This window comes from Entelurus aequoreus, linkage group LG08, assembly GCF_033978785.1.
Source record: "Entelurus aequoreus isolate RoL-2023_Sb linkage group LG08, RoL_Eaeq_v1.1, whole genome shotgun sequence".
Classification (NCBI taxonomy): domain Eukaryota; kingdom Metazoa; phylum Chordata; class Actinopteri; order Syngnathiformes; family Syngnathidae; genus Entelurus; species Entelurus aequoreus.
Window position 1 is genome coordinate 44,130,382 of NC_084738.1, and position 24,503 is coordinate 44,154,884.

Consider the following 24,503-nt stretch of genomic DNA (forward strand, 5'->3'; position numbering starts at 1 on the left):
AGTCCTTTAGCCTACGCCCCCTGCTGGTGGTCCTTCCATCCAGGGAGGACCAGGACGGTCCCATTATTGACATCAACCTGCACCTGCCTTTCCTCTGTTTCTCCCATGCAGCACTCCTGCAGGTAACACATTGCTGAAACACTCCTAGACATTTGACTCAATTACGCAAAAGATGGCAAAACCCCTTTTCACAAACATGGCCGCTGTTTGTTTACGTAGAACTTATGATATTGTGCCATTTAAACACAACCTTTCTTCTTTTAGATCTTGTCCTGCCTCCTCCATGAACAGCGGCTGGTCCTCTTCTCGTGTGATTGGGCCAAACTCACCCTGGTTGCAGAGTGTCTCCTGCTCTATCTGCAGGTCGGTATTGCTGACCATCTTTGCGCCTCTTTCTCCTATCTCTGTAGACCGTCTTTTCCTGTCCTTTGCAGCCTCTTACTTGGCAGCAGCCCTATGTTCCTGTACTGGCTCGAGGAATGCTGGACTTCCTGATGGCGCCAACTGCCTTCCTGATGGGCTGCCACATTAGTCATTTTGAAGAGGTGGCTGCAGTGAGTACATACATTTCTTGCTGTGTTTTGCCATTGATAAAATAAAAAAAACGACAAAAAACTCCTTCCATACAGAATATCTTACACTCACATTTTTTTAGAAGAATACTAAAAACAGCCGTGTTGGAGTATAAAGAGCAATTTTTTTACTCTATTCCAAAAAAGAGGAGAAAAAACCCTGCTGTATAGCTGAGCTTGCATTAGCATTTTTGTAGAAAATTCTTAAAAACAGCAAGGTCGAGGTATAAAGAGCAATTTTCGACCAGTGTTTTTTCACTGGATTCCAAAAAAAAGAAAAAACCCTCCTATATAGGTGAGCTTGCACTAGCATTTTTGTAGAAGATTCTTAAAACACAACAAGGTCGAGGTATAAAGAGCATTTTTTTTAATTTTTTTTCACTGGATTCCAAAAAACAGCAAAAACTCCTGCTGTGTAGGTCATCTTGCACAAGCATTTTTGGTAGAAGTACCCTACCTTTCAAAAGTTTGGGGTCACATTGAAATGTCCTTATTTTTGAAGGAAAAGCACTGTACTTTTCAATTAAGATAACTTTAAACTAGTCTTAACTTTAAAGAAATACACTCTATACATTGCTAATGTGGTAAATGACTATTCTAGCTGCAAATGTCTGGTTTTTGGTGCATTATCTACATAGGTGTATAGAGGCCCATTTCCAGCAACTATCACTCCAGTGTTCTAATGGTACAATGTGTTTGCTCGTTGGCTCAGAAGGCTAATTGATGATTAGAAAACCCTTGTGCAATCATGTTCACACATCTGAAAACAGTTTAGCTCGTTACAGAAGCTACAAAACTGACCTTCCATTGAGCAGATTGAGTTTCTGGAGCATCACATTTGTGGGGTCAATTAAACGCTCAAAATGGCCAGAAAAAGAGAACTTTCATCTGAAACTCGACAGTCTATTCTTGTTCTTAGAAATGAAGGCTATTCCACAAAATTGTTTGGGTGACCCCAAACTTTTGAACGGTAGTGTATATTAAAAACAGCTGTGTCCTTCATACATAAGATCTAACCAACAAGTGTTTTTGCAGTAGGTTCCCAAAAAGAGCAGAGGACTCTTGTTATGAAAAATGTCTTTAAATAGTGTTTTTGCAATTCTGTAGTTTCTTAAAGACAGCAGTATAAAGAACAATTTTTGACCAGTGTTTTTTCACTAGACTACAAAATAGATAAAGACCCCTGCTGAATAGATAAGCTTGCACTAGCATTTTTGTAGAAGGTTCTTAAAAATATTAGTGTTTCGGTATAAAGAGTATTTTAGATTTTTTTTTTTTTACTTGATTCCAAAAAAACGCAAAAACTCCTGCCGTATAGGTGATTTTGCACAAGTATTTTTTGTAGAAGTTTGTTAAAAACAGCTGGGCTCCTTCATATATAAGATTCAACAGACAAGTGTTTTTGCAGTAGGTTCCCAAAAAGAGCAGAGGACTCCTGTTATGAAAAATTTATTTTACTATTGTTTTTGCAGTTCTGTAGTTTCTTAAACACAGCAGTGTCCCGGTATAAAAAATTTATTTCACTAGTGTTTTCAATATATTCTAAAAAACAGCAAAACACACCTGCCATGTAGATGATTTTCTTGTGATCGATCATTAAAAACAGCAGGCCTCCTTTGAAGATATTTGATGTGTGTTTCCAGTGGGTCATTAAAAATAGCAGTCTCTGGGTTTAAAGAGGATTCTTGATTAATATTTTACCTAGATTAAAAACAACAGCAAAAAAAAATGGCATTAAGAAAATCTTACACCGGTGTTTTTGCATTAGATCTTAAAAACAGCAATGTCTGGTTGTATAGAGGATCTTTGAATATTTTTTTCCAATAAATTAAAAAAAACAGCAAAAACCTGCCATGTGGGTGATTTTACGCTGGCATTTTTGTAATAGATTCTTAAAACAGCAGCCCTCCTTTTTAAATAGAAAATCTCTGACTGGTGTTTTTGCAGTGGGTCCTTTTAAAAATAGCAGTCTCTAGGTATAAAGAGGATACTGGACTAGTGTGTTTCAGTAGATTCCAAAAAACAGCAAAAAACCTGCCATGTAGATGATTTTACACTAGAATTTTTGTTGTAGGTCCTTAAAAACAGCAGCCCGCCTTCATATTAAATATGTTTGATAAGTGTTTTTGCAGTGGGTCATTAAAAATAGCAGCTCATTACTATAAACAAAAGCCCCAATGTTGTACGGTAAATACTGTAGGACCTTTTCCAACCTTTTGCCACAAGGGCATAAAAACACCAAATCTCCCTTGTTGTACAGTATAGATTATTTTTGACTATTGCTTTTGCATTACACCTTTAAAATAGCTAAGTGTTTCTGCCATACAGACGATCTTTGACAAGCGTTTTCCATGTAGCACTTCAGCCTGGTGTGTTGTGTCTGACTCTTTGAATCCAGGAGACCGAGGACCTCATCCTGATCAATATTGACGATGGCTTTATTCAGTCATCCTTGGCCGAAGTCATCGACCTACCCACAATTCCTGTTTCTGCAGCTGAGTGTTTTATTTCAAGGTAACCGGCGTTTGTGCATCTCTTTTGTTACGAGTTGAAAGGGATTTTAAAATGCTTGTTTGTGGTTGTTCAGAGCTGAGTCTCTCCAGTTCCACTACGACTTGGAGCTGTGCCACTTGGGATCTGGCACGGACGCTAATGTCTTGCGATGTCAACGGCGAGACTGGCAGCGACGGCTCAACAAGCAAATACAAAACATCTTTTTGGAGCTGGTGGTCAACATCTTCAGGCATGTATACAGTGGACTTGCCAAAAACACAATGAATACTTTTTACCACCGCCGTGATTAGGGATGTCCGATAATGGCTTTTTGCCGATATCCGATATTACGATATTGTCCAACTCTTAATTACTGATACCGATATCAACCGATACCGATATATACAGTCGTGGAATTAACACATTATTATGCCTAATTTGGACAACCAGGTATGGTGAAGATAAGGTCCTTTTTAAAAAATAATAATAAAATAAGATAAATAAGTTAAAAACATTTTCTTGAATAAAAAAGAAAGTAAAAGAATATAAAAACAGTTACATAGAAACTAGTAATTAATGAAAATTTGTAAAATTAACTGTTAAAGGTTAGTACTATTAGTGGACCAGCAGCATGCACAATCATGTGTGCTTACGGACTGTATCCCTTGCAGACTGTATTGATATATATTGATATATTATGTAGGAACCAGAATATTAATAACAGAAAGAAACAACCCTTTTGTGTGAATGAGTATAAATGGGGGAGGGAGGTTTTTTGGGTTGGTCCACTAATTGTAAGTGTATCTTGTGTTGTCTATGTTGATTTAATAAAAAAAATACCGATAATAAAAAAAACGATACCCATAATTTCCGATATTACATTTTAAAGCATTTATCGACATCTCTAGCCGTGATGCATTTTAATGGCCACGGTGGATTATTTGTATTTTATATATACAGTCGTCACTCGTTCATTGCTCTTAATTGGTTCCAGACATGACCGCGATAAATCAATTTCTGCCAAGTAGTAATCATTAATTAGAAATAAATTATTTTTAGACTTTAGACTTTAGACTTCCTATTTATTGTCATTCAAATTTGATCTTTACAGCACAGATAAGAACGAAATTTCGTTACATAAGCTCATGGTAGTGCAGGATAAAAAAGCAATAAGGTGCATATATAAATAAATAAATATATATGAAGTGAATTATATTTTTTTATAAATAATATATAAATATATATATAAAATAAATAAATAGATATAAATAAATAAATAAATAGATTACTGTACAGATAAATATATTGCACTTTTTCACATGCGTCCACGTTTATGGATGTATGTTATATTGTCTTTTTTATTCCAGCGAGTTAATCCATTTTGGGGGGAGTTGAGGGGATAATTATGATGCGTTCAAGAGTCTTACGGCCTGAGGGAAGAAGCTGTTACAGAACCTGGAAGTTCTGCTTCGGAGGCTGCGGAACCTCTTTCTAGAGTCCAGCAGTGAAAACAGTCCTTGGTGGGGGTGGGAGGAGTCTTTGCAGATTTTCTGAGCCCTGGTCAGGCAGCGGCTGAATTATTAAATTAAATTACTACTAAATTATTTTCATAGCTAGTGCATAAAAAAACCTGGAGTAAATAAGTTTTTCAACATTATGAGACACCTCTAGACATGAAAAAAGCACCCTTTAGTCACCTTTAGACTCTCTTATTCTGAACTGCACTTTTTTTGGAATCATTCACAATCTTTATGTAAAACAAGAACATATGTTTTTCTTTTTTTTGTCCCTTGGCACATAGGGATTCGAAGTTAGCGGCTTCATTTCATCGTAGATTTTTTTAAAGCATATTCAATTTTTTTTTTTGCCTAAATTAAGCATTATCAATGATAAAAATGACTAAATGGACTAAATATAACAATACTACAGAAGTATTGGTCACTATATAAATACCAGACCACTTTAAGGTCTCCATATCGTGGCTAATGATTGGCTCAGCTTCAGGCAGCATTACCATACTGACTGTTTGTTTTGTTTCGTATCAAGAGGTCTGTCATAATGTTTAAAAAAAAAACACATTTATAAGGTTGTAAACAAGTTTTTCATGCTTTAGCTATGAAAGTAGTCGATTTATAATTAATAATTCCTACTTTGCGGGCATTCTTTTACCAGAGTCATGCCCAGAAACAATTAGCATTACCATATTTTGATTTAGCATGTAAAAAAAGCAGTGAACATGTTCAGATATGTGCAAGTTTCAGTGCTTAAATGGACTCTTAAAATGTGTATGTACTGGTACAGTGTTTGCTGTTTATTACTTTTTACCTATGGATGTTTATGTAAAACTGTGGGTACACAATGTGTCCTATTTTGTGCAAATGTCTAAAATATACAGGTGCATGTAAAGAAATATATAATTGATAATATATACAAATAATTAAACTGTCTTCCATTAGGGGTGTCCAGGACTTTTTAAATCATGAGCACAGAGTTTTTAACAGTGAGGAGTTCTTAAGAACTAGGGAGCCATCAGACCATCTCTTCTACAAAAAGGTACGCATTTAACACATGAACATAAAATGTGTACACCTAAAAAGCACCATGTCCAACCTCTTCCTCATCTGTCCCCCCATACCCCTTTTTATTTCTCTGCCCTGAAGGTTTTAGAAACTCACATCTTCCACTCATTTCTGAGAGACAGGCTCAACAGGAAACAGGACAGCTTCAGCCGCATGGAGCAGAACACGCGTAACCTCGCGCACAGGTACTGCTGTAATGTCATCGGCACGTGACAAACAATGAGGGGGGTATACAATTACACACTGTATGTAAAGTGACTATAGCTTCTAAAACAGCAGGACATTTATGCAAAACCTCAATTTAGTTTCATTTTTTGGACAATATTAGTTTAGTGTAGGACAGTGGTCACCCTACTTCCTGTTTATACTAAAGAAAATAAGCAATATGACATATAAATGAGTGTAACATGCAAATGCTTCAGTGTCATGTTAAATATAGCAAACTGTTCCTTTAGGAACCGGGCAGTGACAGATTCGCCCCGGCGTCCCCCCATGTCCGAGCTGACCAGGAACGGCTACAGCAGCTACACCAGCCCAGACAACAGGCTGAGCAAGCGCCTGGGAGCCAGCATGCCCAACCTAGACCAGTCGGCACATGAAACCATGGTGACGATCAGCCCCGTGAGGCCGGCCTCGCTAAGGAAGATGACCCCTGACATTGGTGCGTCGACTGCATCAGTTTGATTTTTACTTAAAGTAAACTTTTCCCCCCCCTCCCCATTCTAGGGTTGAAGTTTCCTCAAAAAGCAGTGAAGGTTTTCCGCCTGCCAGAGTTCCCCCCTCCTTTGGCGTATCATTACGTCCAGAACTATTATTCAGAAATGGTGGCAAGCCTGGGCAGGGCTATCAGCGCCACGCCTCCTGATGAATCTGCTCTCCTGGCCAGGTATTGACACAATCAGTTATTAACCTAAGCGCATGCTTGATGCATGCTCTCTGTCCAGGTATCACTACCTTCGGGCTTTGGTAAACACAGTGTCAAACAAACGCCTGGACGCATTGGAAGACTTCCAGAGTCTTTATAAGACCGACTCGGACATTTTTCCATTACAGATGGTTAAATCGCTGGTGGACGCTCTTCCAGAAGCTGAACGTTTGCAGGTTGGTGTGCATGGATGCTGTTTTGTACTTCTTAGGAGACAATACTATAAAGATTATGACTTAAGAGTAGTCATTGTACAGCTTACTTAGCAGTACAGTATATACTGTATTTACTATCTTCTGAAAGTGACTCAACAGCCATTGTCTAGCTGGCAACATAAGTGAAAATCATGGTGGTGCACAAGTGCTACTGGCATTGGGAAGCTGCGGTTCAGTGTAATCTTGATTTACAAACCACCTCATTGTACGAAATTTCCACAGACCGAATAAAAATATGCTTTGGTGTACGAACCTTGTTTAAGTGGCTTGCAATGCAGCCACTTTGTGCCCGGCAGCACATCTATTGTTGGCTGATCACTCTCCAGTGCTCATTCAGTCAGCAGAGCAGTTGTGTCATTAGCTATCGTGCTAATTGCTACTTTGTGTGCACTTTATAGTGAATTATATTTACATAGCGCTTTTCTCTAGTGACTCAAAGCGCTTTACCTTGTGAAAGCCCAATATCTAAGTTACATTTATACCAGTGTGGGTGGCACTGGGAGCAGGTGGGTAAAGTGTCTCGCCCAAGGACACAACTGCAGTGACTAGGATGGCGGAAGCGGGGATCGAACCTGGAACCCTCAAGTTGCTGGCACGGCCACTCTACCAACCGAGCTATACCGCCCGGGTTATAAGTGTTTTTTACAACATTTTTCTAGCTTTTTAGTTTTTTTTTCTAGTTTCTTAGCTCAATATGCATCCAAAGAAAGCAATGGCAAGTAATATGTGGTTTGAAACGTTCAGAAAGTATCTATAGCATTGTCAATACTGACTTATCCCTTACTCCTCTCCCTTCCGCTGCATGCAAATAACATTTAACAGATACGTTTTTATTTGTAATCATTGTAGCAACCCGGCTGTTAAAGTTAAGAAGTTTTGTTATTTTAAACTGAGTGCACCACAAGGCTAGTGACCGTTGTTCGGAATAACGGCATTATATAATAACTTTTATTAGTAACGCAGAATCTAAATAATATCTTAACGTACATTACAACTGGGGCCGGCTCTACATAGGGGCAAGAGGGGCAAAGCCCCCTCAAATAAATGTCTTGCCCCTCAAATCAAAATGTTTGAAGTTGAGAAAGTACATTTTGATATACCCACAAAATGTATGTATGACAAGTTGACAAAATTATCCGCAATAACAGAGATATCCACTGAAAAAGGGACATGCCACAACACTTGTATATCATCTTCCCTTTTTTCTTTACTTCACTTGTGTCAGGCTATGCTAGTTCGCGCGCGCACACAGACACACACACCGGCACCCCTACCCTCAGCCCGCAGTAAACCTCCTATATCTGATAGTATATATCTGTATCATGAATCAATTTAAGTGGACCCCGACTTAAACAAGTTGAAAAACTTATTCGGGTCTTACCATTTAGTGGTCAATTGTACGAAATATGTACTTCACTGTGCAACCTAGTAATAAAAGTCTCAATCAATCAATCAATCAATCCGTCCACGAATTAAAAACGAGACTAAAACTTGTCAGAAACAAAATCCAATCATGTTTAATTTTGTTTTGTATATGGGTGGAACAAGTTTTGAAATATATCCAATCACAGTTCTTTAATAGCGTACAATATGAGAGAAGGTGAGAGTTAGTGACGAAGGTGGGCCAATCAGATGATTTTCCTTCTGAGATGAGATAGCTGAAAGCTCCACCGGCGGCGGCAGCGCCAAAACAAAAGTGTGGATTTAACATGCTCTATCTACATCATAATATGAGAATCCCTGGGATATAGTGAAGAAGACACATTTTATTTTTTATGATGCTATCAGCAGGCGAGACATCGATTGGGACATCAACACAACTGTAAGTTAAAGTTTACTGTAAAGCTGTATTTGCTGCTTCAGGTGTTCTGTTGAAATGAGCTGTTTCGTCGAAAAGAGCTGTCAGTTGGTATTGCTGTTTTAATGGTGAGGAAAACAAACATGTAGACTACCATTACTTGCGTCAATGTGGACTTCCTCACGCTAAAAGTGTCCACATGCTTACTGGTCAGAGAACACAATGAAATTAATAGAATTTAGAAGAAGAGGAGTAACTGATGACTCCTTGTTAGTTAGTTGGTACAGTAAAACACAACTTGGAAAAAAACTATACTATGTCTAGAGCAGGGTTGTTCGGTATACCGGTACTAATAAAGTACCGTGATACTAATTGATTGAAATCGGTACTATACTGCCTTTGAAAAGTACCTGTACCGTTCTTTCATCTAAGTGGCGGTGACTACAGAGCCGAGGCGCGTGATGTTGAGTGTGTCAAAACACACACACAAAGTGCATACAAGCAATAACATCGTGGTGGGGAAAAATGGCAAAAAACGACAATTTTACTGGTTGATAAAGAGGGTGGTGAATCGCAATATGGAGATATTTGGGCTTCAAAACCAACAGTAAAGGTGCCGCTTTAAACAAGGAAGCGCCGCTCTTCATGTGTTGCTTTAAAACACGCCTCGCCAAATGTGGCGATTAGTATTACTACCTTTGCTTCAAACTTATATACTAGTGCTAGTGACGGTCTGTGTGCGGGTCAGCAGGGCGGCGGAAAAATGAGGACGGTTCAGCTAGTATTTGTTTTGACTTTGTTATTAAATAGAACATTGGTCCATCATCTCCTTGTTAAGTTTGTTTAATATAATGTACAGTATTGTATAGCACTTTATATTGTATTGAAAGTGTACAAACTTTTACTAAAATATTGACTTTTGTTGAGGCTGAAACGCATTATTCATGTTTAAATAGTTTCTGATGGAGAAATTTGCTTCAATATACAACATTTTCTATTTACGAACCCTGTCCAAGAACTGATTAAATTTGTAAATCAAGGTTTCACTATATATCCAAATTGCCTTTTTAAAGTAGCGTCTTTTGATAAAAATGTTCATCACTCATTTTTGTGACTGCACATCGCAGGCTGACAGACGACCAGAACTGAAGCGCCTCATCAGCCGAGTCAAGCGGGACCAAGAGCGGGAGCTGGAGCGGCATGGCAAAGGGCTGGAGGAAGGTGCCATAAAACGCTTCCAGCTGCCGAAAAAATACATGCAGCTGGACGAGTTTGTGAAATGCGTGCAGGAGTCGGGGATTGTAAAAGACCAGGGGACCATTCATAGGCTTTTTGATGCACTCACTGTTGGTAAGTCCATAAAATATCTTCTCCTACAAACTCTTAAGGCCTTTCAGGCTCACTGCACACTCATTTTGCCAAACATTTCTACTTCAGGTTAATTATTTGCCCACATTCTTGAAGATAGGGGGTCTTTATGTGGGTCCTATGGATGCCATGGTGATCACGCATTATGAAAACAGTCAATTATATAATAACAGGCTTACTTCAGGTGATTGTTTAATTGTTTACTTTACAGAACACAAGTTCCAAAGAAAAAAAAAGCTGCTACTGGTGCAGTAACCGGGCAGCATTCCTGTGACTGATTAGCAGGAAGGCAAGAAGAAGAGATAAGCAGGAAAGAGATGTGGAGAGTGTCAATATTTGTCTAGTGCCAGCTGAAGATGGAATGACTCAGCACAAAAAAAATTATGATTATAGTTGTATACTTACTTCTGAAATTCTTAACTTCAATAATGATTAGGAGTGCATGAAAGAATTAAAAGAAAAAACTATTAATTAATGCTTTCATTATTTCATGTTTTATTTAATTATTTCATCATTTAATCACTTATTTCACAATTTAATTATTTAATTATTTCATGTTATATTAAATTATTTCACAATTTAATATTTTTTTTAATGATTGGATTAATTATTTATTTCATAATTTAATTATTTATTTAAAGATTTAATTAATCAATGACGCATTAGTTATTTAAAGATATATTTATTTATAAAATGTTGTCCGATTTGGCCATTGTCTGTATGCACTTTATGAATTATTTCTGCCGAACTACCAATTAGGTGGTAAAATCGTGAAATAATTGAAAAATTAAATAATTAAATCAATCATTGATTAAATAATTCAATAGAAAAAAACTATTTTATGTATTTAATTCTAATTTAATTCTCATTATGATTAATTTGTGACATATTTAAGTAATTATTTAAAGATGTATTTAATTTTGTCCCATTTGGCCCTCCATTCTCTTTGATCACATGCTCATGCACTAATAAGTGTATTGCACAACACCGCAGCGTCAGAGCTAATAATAGTGGTGAGGAAAATACTGCAAAGCCAGCATTAAATCAGCTAATGAGTTCATTGTAAACAACAATACGTATGAGTTTCACACCAGCAGCTGCGTAGCAACATTTTAAAGCGCATATAGATATTGATAAAAGCTGCATGTTGCTAGCCACTTATTGAAGTTATCACATTCCGTGTATGCTAATGTTTCTGCATACACTTTGATGAAATATCCACCTTGCAAGTATTACAAGTTGCCCTGTTGTTATCTTTTCTTGTGAATAAATTTGCGGCGTTGGCTCCGTGAATGGTGACGTCGTGCGGACCCACAGGAATCGATAAGGGAATCAATAACAGTTTTTTAATCACATCTCTACTCATTATACCTTGTAACAACACTTTATGTAATAATGAAATTCATTTTCACCTCAATTTGTAATAACGCCACATTTTGTAATATTCAGCCACATTTCATTATTACCAGTAATTGCATCTTAGAGACAAAAGTTACACTAATTAAATATTACTGACATTAAAATGTTAGAAGACATTTTCTTACGCAAAATGTATTATGTTATGCTATTACTATACTGAACATGATACTGAGAATTTAAAAAAAAATACAAATATGAAACACAAAAAAATATTCATTCAATCAATGACCAATTCCATGTTGTTGTTTTTCAAAAATGTTGTGTTGAAATTCTAAATATATGATGCACTGTGTTGCTCTTATAGTTTTTGTAATTAAGGAATACATTTCAATAGTTTATTCTATAATGCACCAAATTGTTGCATTTCACTTAAAAAAGTGCAGCAAGTGCATTTTGTAATAACTTCTGCAATATGTAAAAAGTTATTCCAAAATGTGTTAAAGTTTATCACAAAATGCATTTATTAATTTATGGTAGGTTAGACCAATGAACCTACTAAATTCTTCAAATTAATTATAATGAGATTAAATGTTTTGCGTTGCTGTGATAGTTTTTTTGATTAAGGCATCCATTTTAATAGTTTATTTCGTAATAATAAAAGTGGCTTTACGTGTTTATTCCAGGCCATCAGAAGCAAGTAGGACCAGATTTATTTCGAGTTTTCTACACCATCTGGAAGGAGACGGAGGCTGAAGCACAGGAGGTGTGTAGTACGTAATGTGAAATAACCTTTATTGTACAGATCGATGTGTGCGATAACAAGTAAGATTTTTTTTAAAACTTGCTTTCATGTTGTTGTTGTTTTTTTGTTCTTCAGGTGTGCTTACCTGCATCAGTGTTGGAGCACATCGAAGCCAGCGAATGCGTCTTCAAGCTGTCCTCCTCGGTCAAGACTAGCCGCGGCGTGGGGAAGATCGCCATGACGCAGCGCCGGCTCTTCCTGCTGACCGATGGGCGGCCAGGGTACGTGGAGGTGGCGCAGTACAGAGATTTAGAGGTAGACTTGGTAATAACTCAACAGTATCATTATTATTATTATTATTATGTATTGAAAGGATGTGTTTTTCCACAGGAAGTGAAAGTGTCCTCAGCTCCTTTCCTGCTCCTGCGAATACCCAGCTTGAAACTGCGAGTCCGGGGCCGGAAGGAGGCCTTCGAGGCCAATTTGAAGACAGAGACCGAACTTTGGAACCTGATGGTCAAGGAGATGTGGGCAGGACGCATCATGGCCGACCAGCACAAGGTAACTTACCTTGCCAACCATAATAATAATCTATGGGTGTGAGCAGAATACAAATAATTATAGACTGAGGCTTTCCTGTTAACTCACTTGAAATGCTTATGGAGCACCATACCAATCAAAACACTTTCTCATTTAATGTCATACAAAAAGGTCTCTAAACTTTTGACTGGTACTATATAAAACTTAAACAACTATGCTAAAAAAACACAAACATTATTATTGTTTTATAGCAAACTACATCCACCCGTCCTGTAGGTGGTGGTAATGCACTTTAAAAAGCAATTGTCTATCATAGGGATGTAACAATTAACAGCATTGATATTAATGATAAACTTTGATAAGACTCATGATGGTTTTTTGTAATTTTGCCTATCGTTCACAATCATTATGAAAGACATGACAATGGATGTATTTTATTTTTATTTTTTTTCACTCTAACTCGTAAATAAAATTCTGCTTACAGCGGAACCAATGGGAGGTCCTCTATTCCGCCCATGAAACCCAATAAAACAACATCCAAAATGCGCCAACAAGACTCCATTTACATTTCATGACTTGAATATTAACCAAGTATTAGTGACATTGCTACTATAAGCACTCACGCATACAAACTATTCATAGCGGCACTGTGATCACAAGCGTGTGTGCCTATATTTACATCATCAAGTGGTAAGCTGCGTCCTCACTTCCTTTGTTCCTCTCCCCTTGATAGTAGAAGGACGAGAATGTAATTCGACAAGTTGGTACACTTTGACAGCCAATTTAGACGTTTGGTTCCACAGCCCTTTTCTTCGCGAGTATTTTTCATCCAAAACGGGAATATAACAAGATTCTATCAGTCGGCATCCTAATGACAGCAGACATTGCACAGTAAGTTATCGTTTATTATGTCTGTTGGCTCTCAAGACGTCTGCAGTGAGTAATAATCAGTGATGTAGTGGGGGGGGGGGAAAGCGAACATTGTGATGTGTTTTTAAAATTAATGTGCCGCTTATGTTCAAAATGATCAAAATACAAAAATTTTAAATGTTATTATTAATGTGCCCGTCACTACATTACATATATATTTATAGCCTGTGTAGAAAACCTTAATGGAGTTGTTTGGATGTGTTTAAGGGCTTTTATAGGCCGAATAGAGCGACTCCATTAACAGCCATTGTAAGCGGACTTTTGATCGCATTTATTTAATATTTAGAATGGTTAAAAAAAAAACATGTGTTCTTGCCTTACGTAAGAATTCTGAATGATAGGCAAAAGTCTACCAAAAAAAAGTGTGGTTCCCCCTAAAGTGAAAATAAATGCAGTAAAGCAGCAGCTTTATCCAGATATGCACCAAAATGGACTGTCCATGGAGCATCGCACTACAAAGTTATTACGCAACCATGCAGGAAATGCTTTCACTTGGCTTTTCGTGACAAAGCCGTGACTGGATCTTTGTTTCCAGGACCCCCAGTACATGCAGCAAGCCCTGACCAACGCCTTGTTGATGGACGCAGTGGTGGGCAGCCTTCAGAGCAGCAAGGCCACTTACTCCGCCTCCAAGCTGGCTCACTTTGACCGCATCAAAATGGAAGGTAAACACACACAAAAAAAAAGTATTGCAATTTGTTTATTACGATATGCTGGTCTGCAGTGCCCATGATGGTTCCCCGGACAACCGCTGAGACGCTGAAGCACAAAATCAACCCTTCCCTGGAGCTGGCCGCACCTCGAGCGGTGGACTTTCTACTCTACACGCCAGGTAAAACGATGAAACAAACTCCTAAGAAGTTGCTCCCAAGCCAATTATGACAGTGACGTGTTTGACCTTTGCGATCACATGACAGATGGCCAGGTCTGTGTTACTGTGACGAGTGTTCATAAAGATTCCCATAAGCCGCATAAAAGATATGTGCCAGCACCAATAATATTGAATAGAAACTGAGATATACTAAAGGGAAGTCAGTATACAACAGAGTTGTTCAACTGGCGACCCAAGTTCAATCAATTAATCAATGTTTATTTATATAGCCCTAAATCACAAAAGTCTCAAAGGGCTGCAGAAGCCACAACGACATCCTCGGCACAGAGCCCACACAAGGGACGTCGATGTGAATGACTATGAGAAACCTTGGAGAGGACCGCATATGTGGGTAACCCCCCCTCTAAGTACAGTCCCTAGTGGATCCACATAACAGTGAGAGTCCAGTCCATAGTGGGGCCAGCAGGAGACCATCCCGAGTGGAGACAGGTCAGTAGCGCAGAGACGTCCCCAACCGATGCACAGGCGAGCGGTCCACCCCGGGTCCCAACTCTGGACAGCCAGCATCTCATCCATGGCCACCGGAACCGGAATAACCCGGCGAGGGGGCAAAGGAGAAAAGAAAACGGCAGATCAACTGGTCTAAAAAAAGGGGGGTCTATTTAAAGGCTAGAGTATACAAATCAATCAATCAAACAATGTTTATTTATATAGCCCTAAATCACAAGTGTCTCAAAGGGCTGTGAGTTTTAAGATGGGACTTAAATGCTTCTACTGAGGTAGCATCTCTAACTTTTACCGGGAGGGCATTCCATAGTACTGGAGCCCGAACAGAAAACGCTCTATAGCCCACAGACTTTTTTTGGGCTCTGGGAATCACTAATAAGCCGAAGTTCTTTGAACGCAGATTTCTTGCCGGGACATATGGTACAATACAGTCAGCAAGATAGGATGGAGCTAGACCGTGTAGTATTTTATACGTAAGTAGTAAAACCTTAAAGTCGCATCTTAAGTGCACAGGAAGCCAGTGCAGGTGAGCCAGTATAGGCGTAATATGATCAAACTTTCTTGTTCTTGTCAAGAGTCTAGCAGCCGCATTTTGTACCAACTGTAATCTTTTAATGCTAGACATAGGGAGACCCGAAAATAATACGTTACAGTAATCGAGACGAGACGTAACGAACGCATGAATAATGATCTCAGCGTCGCTAGTGGACAAAATGGAACGAATTTTAGCGATATTACGGAGATGAAAGAAGGCCGTTTTAGTAACACTCTTAATGTGTGACTCAAACGAGAGAGTTGGGTCGAAAATAATACCCAGATTCTTTACCGAGTCGGCTTGTGTAATTGTTTGGTTGTCAAATGTTGAAGTGGTATTATTAAATAGATGTCGGTGTTGAGCAGGACCGATAATCAGCATTTCCGTTTTCTTAGCGTTGAGTTGCAAAAAGTTAGCGGACATCCATTGTTTAATTTCATTAAGACACGCCTCCAGCTGACTACAATCCGGCGTGTTGGTCAGCTTTAGGGGCATGTAGAGTTGAGTGTCATCAGCATAACAGTGAAAGCTAACACCGTATTTGCGTATGATGTCACCTAGCGGCAGCATGTAAATACTATAGAGTGCAGGGCCAAGAACCGAACCCTGGTGGACTCCGCACGTTACCTTGACATAGTCCGATGTCACATTGTTATGGGAGACGCACTGCATCCTGTCAGTAAGATAAGAGTTAAACCAAGACAAGGCTAAGTCTGACATACCAATACGTGTTTTGATACGCTCTAATAAAATATTATTTTGCAGCAAATTCCTAAAACACAAGAGTGCTCTTGTTATATACAAGAACTAGGGCCACTGTAAACACATTGACATTTAACCTCGCTAGCAAACATCGAACACTGGGGTTCAAACTTGTGATTTACATAACTGATGTGTTCCTCAAGGCACCCACATTAAGTCCTCTCCTTTTTGGTGGTTGTCTATATTTTTGTAATGTGATTTATGTAACCAAGGTGTTTTTGTCGCTTATTTGCTTCAGATGCAGTCAATAGTAATTTATTAAACCTATGTAGTTATACTAGTGGTGTTCCTCAAGGTTCCATCTTAGGTCCTCTCTGTTTCATCATTTGGGCTATTCAACTGGTGGGCCGTGAGTTTAGTTTTAAAAAAAACAGCAGATTCTTAAGAACGCTTACAGCGCTGTCAAAAAGATGATCCTTGACTTGATAGACCAAAATCAAATTTCTTTGTTTTCCGGAATATACAAAATAAGAATATTAGTGAAGTGATAAGTCGAATTAGTGATAAGTTGAATAGGTATGGTGTGCAATTTGCATAACAGCATAGATCAAACTCATGCACCATGACGCTACTACCAGGCTGTTTTCTTCACTTGTGTTGCCTACTTAGACAATAATGGCTAATTTGGATAGTAAATCAATACCCTTCTATGAGCTGTACACTTTCTACTCTAAACATTCTCTAGTTTTGTCCCTTCACAATTTATGTGCGATCATATGCAGTAGGATGATCTCTAGTGGACATCTGGTGCCACTTAAGTCGCCCGGCTGGTAGCAAAGCCGACCCTTTTGACGCATTTCTTATTTCTGTGGCTGAAAAGAACAAATCTGCCCATTCAGACGCTCTCTACCGGCCTTGCCTCTCGCCTCCCTTGTTGAATGTAGGTCATTCAAATGGATTGCTGGCGCCCGTCCAGTTCGCTCCCATGTCTCCTGTCAAGTGCCTATTCATTCCCTCCATGTTGCTCATGATTCTATCGCCCCCACGTTCCCACTTCTCACTTTTTGCACTGCAGGAAATGTGACCGTTGGCTGAAGGCGGGTGGGGTCATGATTCAGCAACTGTTTCCACATGATAATTTAAAAGTTGTTTGGTTTGGTCCATGAAGATCAAAACTGCCATTTGGATTATGTCTTTTAAATTAATAAACATTTATTTCCTCTATTGGCAAAAATAACATCATTTTATATCATTATGTCTTTTAAATTAGTAAACATTTATTTCCTCTATTGGCAAAACTAACATTTTATATCACTTAAAAAAATTGTTTTTTTTTTTTTATATTATATTATTTTATATATTGTTTTATTATATTTTAATAATCGTATATATGTTGGCAGATTAAACATGCAGTATGGAGGGATAGTATGTTTATTTTGATAGAACAGAATTGATGTACAATATGTTAGCTTTAAAAATAAAAATAAACTACAACTTGACCAGAAGAAGTTTACCAGACAAACATATTCATATGAAATTTTACCGCAAATGTATTCTTAGCCCCTTCCTGCTGCGTCATTGATAAGAATATAAAGTATAATAATTAAATTAGTATACATTAGGTACAAACTTAATTGGTTCTGTGATGAAGCTCTTAACTCAAAACACTTGTATCTCCCATTGAAATGAATTAAAATCCATTTAATTAGTGCTTGGCCCCCAAAATAGTACATATTCAACACGTAACATGTGTTTAAAAAAAACTAACTTTTAGATGAGAAATGGTGTATAATAATATAATATAATGTACTAAAACAACTACAGTAGTTTTATGAAGTAATGTAATAATAATGTATTCTGCATTTACCGTAACTTCGAGAGTGGACTTCTATGGGCTTGCCTTCCAGCTGCTTCTCCGTCAAACACACCGTCAGCAGCTTTTTTCATATTTTCATTCACAAAATCCCTGCCGTTTAGAGATTGTTTTAACATCCTTGGCTGGCCTAAGTTAGACTCATTCTGCTTCAGTACGGTGCAGACGAGCAATCCTACGCTCAAATTGTTTTGCCAAGTTAGCGTCACGCTATGTCATGTTTTTGATTATTTCTTTCTTTAATTCAATTATTATCATTCACTTCTCCTTCATACTCACTCACTTTCTTCCTTCCCATGGTTGGAAACACAAAATTAGGTCGATCTCTAGCTATAAGCTAATGTTAGCGAGTAAGACGAGATATTTTGCGGAGTTCACTGTGACATTTACTTATGGCGCGGATGCTTGTAACCCAAATTTTTGCTCACAACTTAAAGCATTACAATTCGCCAAGAGACAGCTCTTATTTCAAAACACACTTGGAATCTCTTAAATTGAGCTACCACTGTACTGTAATGGCAAATTACCCCATTTATTCTCGTTGTCACTCATGACTCACAGTGTTAGTGCAGGGCTGGTAAACAGACAAACTGGGGTCGAAGTTCATGCTAAAAAAAAAAGTGTGTGCATGTGTTTCAGGTCAGTTGTGGGTGTCTGTGAGCGGTGGCAAGGTGATGGTGTTTGATGCCTCCAGCTGGTCTCTGACACACACTTGTCAAGTGGGAACCGCAAGACTGGTAAATAAATAACACATAAAAACACCTGACTGCCACCCATGTGTTGCCGGGCAGACTCATATCATACACGCATAAAAGAGTTATCCTCACATTTTCTGCTTGGGCCTCTCAAACACAATGTGTGTTATGTTCAGGGAGTGTCTGCAGTGTGTGTTCATTCCATAGGGAGTCGCCCCGCTGACCTTTGCTCCCAAACATGCAGGTCTCGGTTAAATGAAATTTCTTACCTCTGTTATCTCTGCCGGTTTCCCACACAGGCACTGCAAACATTTGCCTGACATCAACAAACATTTGAGTGTCATTTTAAACGATTTCTGTCTTATCTGATGGAACTCAATCTTTGTTCAAGTGGAACACTTTTGCCATCTAGTGGAGTCACTTGAATAGTGCACAATGACACGTTTTGTATATTCTTATCCAGAAATAACAGTATTCATGTTTTGAGTTGAGTTGAGTTTGTGTTTATTTCGAACATGCATACATACAACATGATACATCAAAATTTCCAGTTTCTCTATTCAACGTGTTCGAAAAGGAGTAGGAAGAAGCAGAGCTTATTTATTCCTACCCCTTTTATTTTACATATAGCAGTTGCTAAAACTTTTGTTCACTTCCTGTTCTCAATTTATTCACAATACCTGTATTCTCCATACATAATAACAATAAAAATAAATAAATCAATAATAATTAGTGAAGTAAGTTATATTTCATATGGTGAGATAAATAGGATTATCTAGAAAATGAATGGATGGATGAAATAAAATCAGAATGTTTATCATGGTTCTTCTTCTTTGTACTTTGTAAACACTTGATTTGAAGAGTTTCTTGAAGGGGATTATATTAGTACATTGTTTGATTTCTTTGCTTAATCCATTCCATAATGTAAATCCAGATACTGATATACTGAAGGTCTTAAAGGCCTACTGAAACCCACTACCACCGACCACGCAGTCTGATAGTTTATATATCAATGATGAAATCTTAACATTGCAACACATGCCAATACGGCCGGGTTAACTTATAAAGTGCAATTTTAAATTTCCCGCTAAACTTCCGGTTGGAAACGTCTATGTATGATGACTTTGCGCGTGACGTCACGACGGCAACAGAAGTATTCGTACCCAATGTGTCACCATACAAACTGCTCTGTTTTCATCGAACAATTCCACAGTATTCTGGACATCTGTGTTGGTGAATCTTTTGCAATTTGTTTAATGGACAATGGAGACTGCAAATAAGAAAGTTGTAGGTGCGATCGGTGTATTAGCGTCAGACTACAGCAACACATTCAGGAGGTTGTGTTGTGTTTGAGCTGGATAGCAGACGCACTACCGTGAGTACAGCTTTGGCTTCCAAACATTTGATCGCTTGCCCGTACGTGCGTGTCGCTATGTGCATGTCACGTACGTAACTTTGGGGAAATATATGTTTCTTGCCGACTCTGATGGCGGCCGGGGTGTCGTCGAAAGCTACAACGCCCGCCGCCGCTCCGTAGTTAGCTTCAATTGTTAAGCTTCGCCAAGCTGGAAATTATTAACCGTGTATTTACATGTTCATGGTTTAATAGTATTGTTGATCTTCTGTCTCTTCTTCCAGTCAGGGTTTTTTAAAATTTTGTTTCTATCTGCATTTGAGCCCGATGCTATCACGTTAGCTCCGTAGCTAAAGTGCGTCAACGATGTATTGTCGTGGAGATAAAAGTCACTGTGAGTGTCCATTTCGCGTTCTCGACTCTCATTTTCAAGAGGATATAGTATCCGAGGTGGTTTAAAATACAAATCCGTGATCCACAATAGAAAAAGGAGAGTGTGTGAAATCCAATGAGACCTTGTACCTAAGTTACGGTCAGAGCGAAAAAAGATACACCCTGCACTGCCTCTCTAGTCCTTCACTCTAACGTTCCTCATCCACGAATCTTTCATCCTCGCTCAAATTAATGGGGTAATCGTCGCTTTCTCGGTCCGAATCTCTCTCGCTCTATTGTAAACAACGGGGAATTGTGAGGAATCCTTCCTCCTGTGACGTCACGCTACTTCCGGTATAGGCAAGGCTTTTTTTTATCAGCGACCAAAAGTTGCGAACTTTATCGTCGTTGTTTTATACTAAATCCTTTCAGCAAAAATATGGCAATATCGCGAAATGATCAAGTATGACACATAGAATGGATCTGCTATCCCCGTTTAAATAAAACAATTTCATTTCAGTAGGCCTTTAAGTCAGTCGTTCTTAACCTGGGTTTGATCGAACCCTAGGGGTTCGATGAGTCGGGCTCAGGGGTTCGGCGGAGGTCAAAACACACCCGACTCATAGTGTAAATACAAACTTCTCCCTATCGGCGTATTACGGATACGGAAACAGCTGACTGGTTTGCAGGTGTGTAATTTGTTGTGAGTTTATGCAGTGTGTTAGTTTTGTTGTTTGAACAAGGTGATGTTCATGCACGGTTCATTTTATGCACCAGTAAAAAAACATGGTAGCACTTTAGTATGGGGAACATATTCACCATTAATTAGTTGCTTATTAACATGCAAATTAGTAACATATTGGCTCTTAACTAGTCATTATTAAGTACTTATTAATGCCTTATTCGGCATGGCCTTATTATAACCCTAACCCTCTAACCCTGACCCTGACCCTAACCAAATAACTCTAAATTAAGTCTTTATTACTTAGAATATGTTCCCCTAGTGTCCAAATAACTCTAAATTAAGTATTTGTTACTTAGAATATGTTCCCCATACTAAAGTGTTACCAAAAACATATAACTTCGTCTTGAATTTGAAAAAAAAAAATTTTTATTTTTCACTAAAGAAGGGTTCGGTGAATGCGCATATGAAACTAGTGGGGTTCGGTACCTCCAACAAGGTTAAGAACCACTGTCTTAAGTGTTATACGTGTGTACAAATGTTTTAAATTAAATTTTTCTCTTAGATTATATTTCTCCTTTTTTGTTGAGAAGAATTGTTGTATATTCTTGGGTAGCAGATTGTAATTTGCTTTGTGTATAATTTTAGCTGTTTGCACATTCACTATGTCGTGGAATTTCCGTATATTTGATTCAATGAATAAAGCGTTTGAATGTCCAACATTATGTATTATTCGAACTGATCTTTTTTGTAACACGGTTGATGAATAGTTATTTCCCCATATTTCTTCACAATAACTCATATGGTAACACTAGCGAGCAGTAGAGAATATGGAGTGATTTTTGGTCTAGAACATCCATCCATCCATCGCGGGGGGTGCTGGAGCCTATCTCAGCTGCATTCGGGCGGAAGGCGGGATACACCCTGGACAAGTCGCCACCTCATCGCAGGGCCAACACAGATAGACAACATCCACACTCACATTCACACACTAGGGCCAATTTTTTAGTGTTGCCAATCAACCTATCCCCAGGTGCATGTTTTTGGCGGTGGGAGCATGTTTTGCTTTATTCATTATTGACGTGTTTCTTGTTACTTTTATGTCGTATTTTTTTTACATGAGATTTCCAGTTCATTATATCATCAATTATTATACCTAGAAGTGTGGTTTAATTTACTCTTTAAATTTCTATTCCATCTATTTGTATTTATCTTTGACTTTCCCTTCTAATGTTACCAAATTACATTATTTTAGTTTTACTGAAGTTTAAGGATAGTCTGTTTTTTTCAACCATCTTTTTAATTTAATTTCTTCTGGTATTATTTGTAATAGCTTCTGTGTGTTCTCTCCTGAACATAATGCTGTTGTATCATCCGCAAAGTTTGTATTAAGTTATTAACATAACATTAATCATTCTGTTGTAGAATTGCATGCTGGCAGTGGACAAAGACCAGGTGTGGATGGGCTCTGAAGATTCTGTTATCTACATCATCAGCATGGTGGCCATGGTCTGCAACAGGCAGCTGACGGAGCACAGGTCGGAGGTCACCGGGCTCGCACTTGACACCGACAAGTACAGGTAACTAATGAAGATGACACCTGTGGAAGTTCCCGCTTTAGCAGTAAAACACAGGAGCTTGTCAAATTATCTGGTTTATTTGATCAATGGCTTCCCAATGTGCGTTCTGGATTCAACTTGCTTCTTACACTGCATACACATAACATTGTATGTATGTAAGTATGGACAGACGTACACATTTTTGCACACTTATAATTATAGCCGTAATCTTAATGCATTTTAGGCGCAAACTAATGTGAGGTGATGAGGCCACTTCAAGGTGTAATGTGTTATTTCAGCCAGAGGGTGGCGTACTCCTGCAGTGCAGAAGGAACCATCATTGTATGGGACATAGCAACATTGCAGGTTTGTTTTGGAGTACATTTTGCTGACTTGTTTTTTTTTGTTCTTTAAGCACTCACTGCATGTTTGAACAAATTCTCTAACAGCCGCAAAGCAATAACTGGAAAGAAACATATTTTATATTATAAGTATTTATACCATTGTTATTGATTTGGAGTAGCTACATGTTACAGTACATGCAGGGATAAGGTCATAATACTTTAAATGCAGCTACTGCCACCTTGTGGCAATATTAAATAACTACATGAGGAGTGCTTGCAGCCACAGCTGTTATTTAATGCACAATGCCAGTGTTTCTTTGTTTGTTACTGACACTGGCAGTTATTTTATTCACATTAATTGGAGCATTTACAGAATGTAATTTTGTTTTTGTTGTTTTTTGTGTAAACCTCACAGGTGAAGAAGAACTTCCGCCTCAGCTGTGACCGCCTGCAGTCAGTTTACAGCTGCAACGTGACGCTGTGGTGCTGTGGGTATCTCTTTTGGAATTTAAGCTATCAAAAAATACTTTGTTAAACTTCCTGTTATATCTTTTTGTCATTCCCTTTAGGTTCCAGGGACAGCATTATGGAGGTATGGAGGAACGGTTCTCTAAAACATCGTCTGAACCTGCCCGAGCAACACAAAGGCGCATCGGCTACGTTTAGCTCGGTGCTTTTGTTACCTGAGGTACAACACACACAAACACTTGATCTAAATGTTTACAGTCTGCAGTGTGTGACGGAGGATTTATATGTATGACAGAGGGAGGAGCTGTGGAGTGTGTGCGTAGATTCCGGTGATGTGTGCATTTGGTACATGAAGGACACATCTAAACCTTACCAACGTGTGGCACTGCAGGACTGCACCGGATGCCACTGCATGATTAAAGTGAAAAATCAGGTAGACCATATTATTCAGCAGGATTTTGTATTAGAGTGCGGTGGAACCTCGATTTACAAACTGAATTGGGTCTTAAACAGGGTTCGTAAAGAGAAAAGTTTGTATATTGGAGCAAATTCCTCTTTAAGAAACAATGTAAACATCAATAATGGTTTCCAGTTTTACAAAATTCTATATTTTAGTAAAAGCTAGTTCACTTTGAACACAATATAAAGTGCTATAAAATACTGTATATCAAACAAACATAACAAGGGGGAGATGGATCACCTTTCTTTTTATTAACAAAACCAAAACAGCAACAAGGAGCTAAACTGTCCTCATTTTCAGCCGCCCTGCTGACACGCACACACACTGTCATTAGTCCTTTGGTGCACTCACAATGTGAAATCACAAAACTCATTAACTTTAACAGTCAGGTTCATACAATAATTAAGAATAACAAATACAATAAATTTTACCTTGTCAGTTGTCAAGGGGAGGAAGTGTCGACAACGATGTGGATACTTCCTGAATGTCTTAAACCACAAATCGCTTCTCTATTGCTTTCTTTGAACTCCTACTGAGCTATCAAAACTAGGAAAATGCGGTAAAAAGGCTAAAAAAAACAACCTTAAATAGCACACAAA

At 38.3% G+C, this 24,503-nt stretch overlaps 1 protein-coding gene across 3 annotated transcripts in view; it reads left to right on the forward strand.

Annotated features, from left to right (window-relative positions):
- Nucleotides 1-24,503, forward strand: part of dennd3a (DENN/MADD domain containing 3a) — a 46,152-nt gene that overhangs the window by 20,222 nt on the left and 1,427 nt on the right. For 2 of the 3 annotated variants that reach the window (XM_062056540.1, XM_062056539.1), the window contains exons 8-29: nt 3-122; nt 265-363; nt 435-554; nt 2,971-3,086; nt 3,160-3,315; nt 5,522-5,618; nt 5,726-5,829; nt 6,100-6,305; nt 6,371-6,530; nt 6,589-6,745; nt 9,710-9,932; nt 11,993-12,072; nt 12,187-12,366; nt 12,442-12,612; nt 14,057-14,186; nt 14,246-14,353; nt 18,610-18,707; nt 22,499-22,653; nt 22,932-22,998; nt 23,392-23,464; nt 23,546-23,664; nt 23,740-23,877. In XM_062056540.1, the coding sequence (XP_061912524.1) occupies nt 3-122; nt 265-363; nt 435-554; nt 2,971-3,086; nt 3,160-3,315; nt 5,522-5,618; nt 5,726-5,829; nt 6,100-6,305; nt 6,371-6,530; nt 6,589-6,745; nt 9,710-9,932; nt 11,993-12,072; nt 12,187-12,366; nt 12,442-12,612; nt 14,057-14,186; nt 14,246-14,353; nt 18,610-18,707; nt 22,499-22,653; nt 22,932-22,998; nt 23,392-23,464; nt 23,546-23,664; nt 23,740-23,877 (2,877 nt within the window). Of the gene's footprint in view, nt 1-2; nt 123-264; nt 364-434; nt 555-2,970; nt 3,087-3,159; nt 3,316-5,521; nt 5,619-5,725; nt 5,830-6,099; nt 6,306-6,370; nt 6,531-6,588; nt 6,746-9,709; nt 9,933-11,992; nt 12,073-12,186; nt 12,367-12,441; nt 12,613-14,056; nt 14,187-14,245; nt 14,354-18,609; nt 18,708-22,498; nt 22,654-22,876; nt 22,999-23,391; nt 23,465-23,545; nt 23,665-23,739; nt 23,878-24,503 lie in introns of those variants that run through there. The other variant, XM_062056541.1, reaches the window with a different exon arrangement.